This window comes from Barbus barbus (assembly GCF_936440315.1).
Source record: "Barbus barbus genome assembly, chromosome: 22".
Classification (NCBI taxonomy): Eukaryota; Metazoa; Chordata; class Actinopteri; order Cypriniformes; family Cyprinidae; genus Barbus; species Barbus barbus.
Genome location: NC_136750.1, coordinates 26,561,710 through 26,565,545, shown reverse-complemented (window position 1 = coordinate 26,565,545; position 3,836 = coordinate 26,561,710). Strand labels below are relative to the sequence as shown.

Here is a 3,836-nt window from a genome sequence, read left to right as displayed (position 1 = left end):
GCGCATGCGCAGAACATCAGCTCACATCACGTTCTCCAGAGCCCTCCAGTGGACTGACAGCGTTATACAAATGTAGAGATCATTTACAGAAATTTAAATAATAATACTTACCTGTTGTGTGACATGTACATTTAAGCAATCAACTGAAGCAAAATCCGTGAAGCTTTCTAATAAAAAAAACAAAAGTAAAAAAAAAATAACTATGCATTTTCTTTTTCTGTTCTCTTATTATCCGTATCCCTTTCTTATTTTAAATCGCTTGTTGTATTCCTCAATTGAAAGTCGCTTTGGATAAAAGCGTCTGGCATATGAATAAATCTAAATGTAAAATCCACATTCTCATAAGAGAGCAAAGAACTTTTCTACACGACTACAAACGTGATACAGAATTCAGACCAGGGAATTACATTTATATGAATCCTTTTGAGGAAATTTTGCATATTTTATTTAATAACCTTGTTTTTATAAGAAAGGCATAACATTTTCATATTCAGAGACTACAATGGGACTTAAAATTGTCTGTTGTTTCTTTCTTTGTGCCGTTTTGAAACATCAACAGATCAACAAGGTCATTTGGATTAAACATATTTTAATAACCAAAGAATTAGATTATAATGGACATCATAAAAATACAACATTAGACAAAATTTACAATTCTGCAGTGAAAATATATTATCTTGTTCCCAAATTTTCCCAAAGTTTGAGGTTTGTCACTCACATTAGACCAGAACAAATAATAACAACATAGACACAGAAATGTAAAAAGGAAAACATTGTTTACTATTAGGAAACATGGTGCACCAGTTTTACTTCATAAATCAACATGCAGAAGACAATTTTGCTAAAGCTAAATTATTTTGAAATGTACTTGCGAGTTGATGTAACGTTAATGTAAAATGTAACGTGTAATATAGCCTTCAATAAAGCTGGTCCCTATGACCTTCATACCTTGCACTGCAAATAATATCAGTTTAACCATTGATAAGAATTAAGAATACTTTGACACACCAGCAGTCACTACAAAGTGCAAAGTGAAAACGTCTTCATTGCACAAGCAGAGAAACAAATATCGTACAGCAGAAAAAACCAAGTGTGCTCAATTCATGGAAACTTCAGGCTACACAACAACTTAAATTTAATGAAAGTAAAATTAATGTCTTACAGAATAAATGAGAAAAAATCCTAAATTAGAAGGATCCTAGACAAACCCAATATATCTATGATAATAGACATGTAGACATTAACTACACAAGAACAGTTCTATATCCATCAGAGACATAAAATACATAACTGGCCTTAATTAAAGAGATGCTTTTTGATTTGCATTTTAGCTGAGTCTGCTGCTGACAGAGATACATGAACAGAATAAGACTTTACCTTCACATTTGTAACCCATAAAGTGTCCTTTAAAGTGAGTCACCCATTATGAATTCTACCCATTGTTTGCATTCATATTTTCCAAAATGAAATGCAAGCATCTATTGCAAACTCAAATTAAAGTCAGCTGTTGGCATTTTTACGTGTACATAATATAAAAGACACTAAAGGAACAAGAAAAACACATTTGAAAAAAGTACAGAAAAATTCACAGCGGAAACAATCCTTCAAATATAATTTTATATATGAAACTTTAAAATCTTGTTCTTTATTAGTTAGTAGTTTTAATAAAGTTAGGGTTAAAATAAATCACGGTGACAGTGATGTCGTCTCGGTACATGCGTGCTAAATCGCTAGGCAGAGCCAGCATGGTTGCCAGTCTCTCCTGGTCCATCTCTCCATACTCATTTGTGCCCAGTGCATGGCGGATCAAATGCGTGGCTCCATTCAAATCCAAAGCGGGTGTTGCTCTGGCCCGTCGCCGCAGCAGCAGCTGGTGCATTTGTCCCAAGTTGAGCTGGCTGGCTGAGATCGGAGCTTGGAGGTGAATACCAGTCAGATGTTCCGCCACAAGCCTCACCGCCTCATCATTTGTCATCTCGTCCCAGAGGCCATCAGAGGCCAAAATCAAAAACCGGTCCTGCGGTCGAAGCCGGTGGTAGGTGACTTCTGGTGTGGCCTCTAAATAAGGTGGAGTGAGATAATTAGGTGGAGCGTATTGATAAATATTCAGTGCTTCTAAATCAGAGTCTCCGTTCTCTAGAACACTCTGCTGGAGCTCACGACGCCATTTGAATCGAACGTCTCCAAACGCACGCAACGGCATCAGGACCCCGAGCAGCCTGTCATCTACAATTATGGTTTGTCGTTCGCTATCAGGGTGCTGCCGCCATAGCCGCTCCACCTCAGCTACATTGGCAGCATTGTGGTCTTGTGTGAGTGGCAAAGCACTCCAGCTCCCATCATGCTCCTGGACGCCCAAAACTGCCCGACAGTCTCCTGCATTTGCAACATGCACACCTTCTGGTCCAACGTAAGCCACACAAGCCGTGCAGCCAGCGAAGGCGGTCTGGATGGCAGTGTTCCGCATCAGGTCATTTGCGAGCGGTACCTGTGCCTCCAGAGAAAGATCCGTGTCCAGTCGCTGAAACGCATAGCTGAGAGCATCTGTGGGACGCATGCCGTCACCGTGTTCTTCACTCGCCAGAAGCTCCTGCCAGTAAACACGCAAATGATTGATGTAGAGGGCTGCTGATTCCCTGTAGATGTAGTCGTTATGGTGCTTGTACCACTGCAGAATGGGCGGCACGGGTCGTAAGGTCTCCATGGCGGCCTCTAGATCCTCCAGGACGGACTCTGACATCATCGATACAGCTATGTAATAAGGAAGACGCTCACTGACCGCTTGAGCGCACGCATGTCCGCCGTGTCCATCAAACACGCCGAAAAGCATGCCACGAGTCTGGAGGCAGCTGGCGCTGCTGCGTCGGTCCTCTAGCGGAGTGTTGGCTGAAAGCTGGTTGCTTTCAAACCTGAGCACTGGACTGGGACCACCACGGCCATCAAACTCTGGAATACGAACGGATTGCTCATTAGCATGCAGAACTGTGTTGATCTGCAGCCGGCTCAGCTGGAAATCCATTTCACGTCTTGGAGCACGCAGTGTGTTTTCTCCTTCCTGTCCTGAGCTTCCATCTGATCGACCACGACGGGAGGAGAAGCGCCGGCCTTGAGAAGGGAGCGGGAAGGTTCTACACAGTGTATCAGGTAAAACATGCTGGCTGGGTGCAAAGAAACTGGTCAGATGTCTTCCACCAGTGCAAAGGAGGAGCCTTGAACGCAAATAGCCAGACATTACTGCCTGGATGCAGTGATCAAAGCAGTCGACACCTCCAGCATCTGGGAAAACACAACGTGAAATCACAAAATTTAATAACATTTAGTCTTAAATCGATCTAATCACAGAAAATGGACATTGTGCAGATTAAAAGCTGCTGAAATAGTTGTGTTAACAGCCTCACGTCAGTGATACAACCAATAAATTACGAAATGTTAAAATTACATAATGTTATGAACTCATAAAATAATGCAAAATCTTCAAAGTATAAATCTATCCGGCTTTCTCGTATATGTCAGGGTAAAACATTCTATCTATATATCTATCTATCTATAAAACAATCTATATACGTATAAACACTGTTTACCTCATGGTTTCAGTGTAAAACGTGCTAGCTTTACAAGCTAAAATACCGGTTTTCGTGATAATAGGCAAATGTAATGGTTAATTTTAATATTTAGTAATGTTTTTCTGCCAATTTTTGTAACTGAACACATATTCTGTAATTATCTGTACAATAATTTCCTTCAAAGAGCAGCTTTAATATGAGTAAATGCTGAGTCAAACAGACACATACCTGGCCCTGCTCGCTGAATGATCTTCTTCTGCTTTTCAGTTCCAT

At 40.7% G+C, this 3,836-nt stretch overlaps 1 protein-coding gene across 1 annotated transcript; it reads right to left on the bottom strand.

Moving 5' to 3' along the window:
• Positions 1–575: 575 nt before the first annotated feature.
• LOC306888268 (pyruvate dehydrogenase [acetyl-transferring]-phosphatase 2, mitochondrial-like) lies at positions 576–3,822 on the bottom strand. Its single transcript, XM_079446463.1, has 2 exons — positions 3,792–3,822; positions 576–3,276 (listed from the first exon to the last, which is right to left on the bottom strand). Exon 2 carries the CDS (start codon positions 3,230–3,232, stop codon positions 1,649–1,651), a length of 1,584 nt encoding a protein of 527 aa, XP_079302589.1. The 5' UTR covers positions 3,233–3,276; positions 3,792–3,822; the 3' UTR covers positions 576–1,648.
• Between the last annotated feature and the right edge of the window lie 14 nt (positions 3,823–3,836).

Bases quoted from the DNA above. Each gene is read 5' to 3' on its own strand.
- LOC306888268 (XM_079446463.1), bottom strand. From the start codon at position 3,232: ATGTCTGGCTATTTGCGTTCAAGGCTCCTCCTTTGCACTGGTGGAAGA.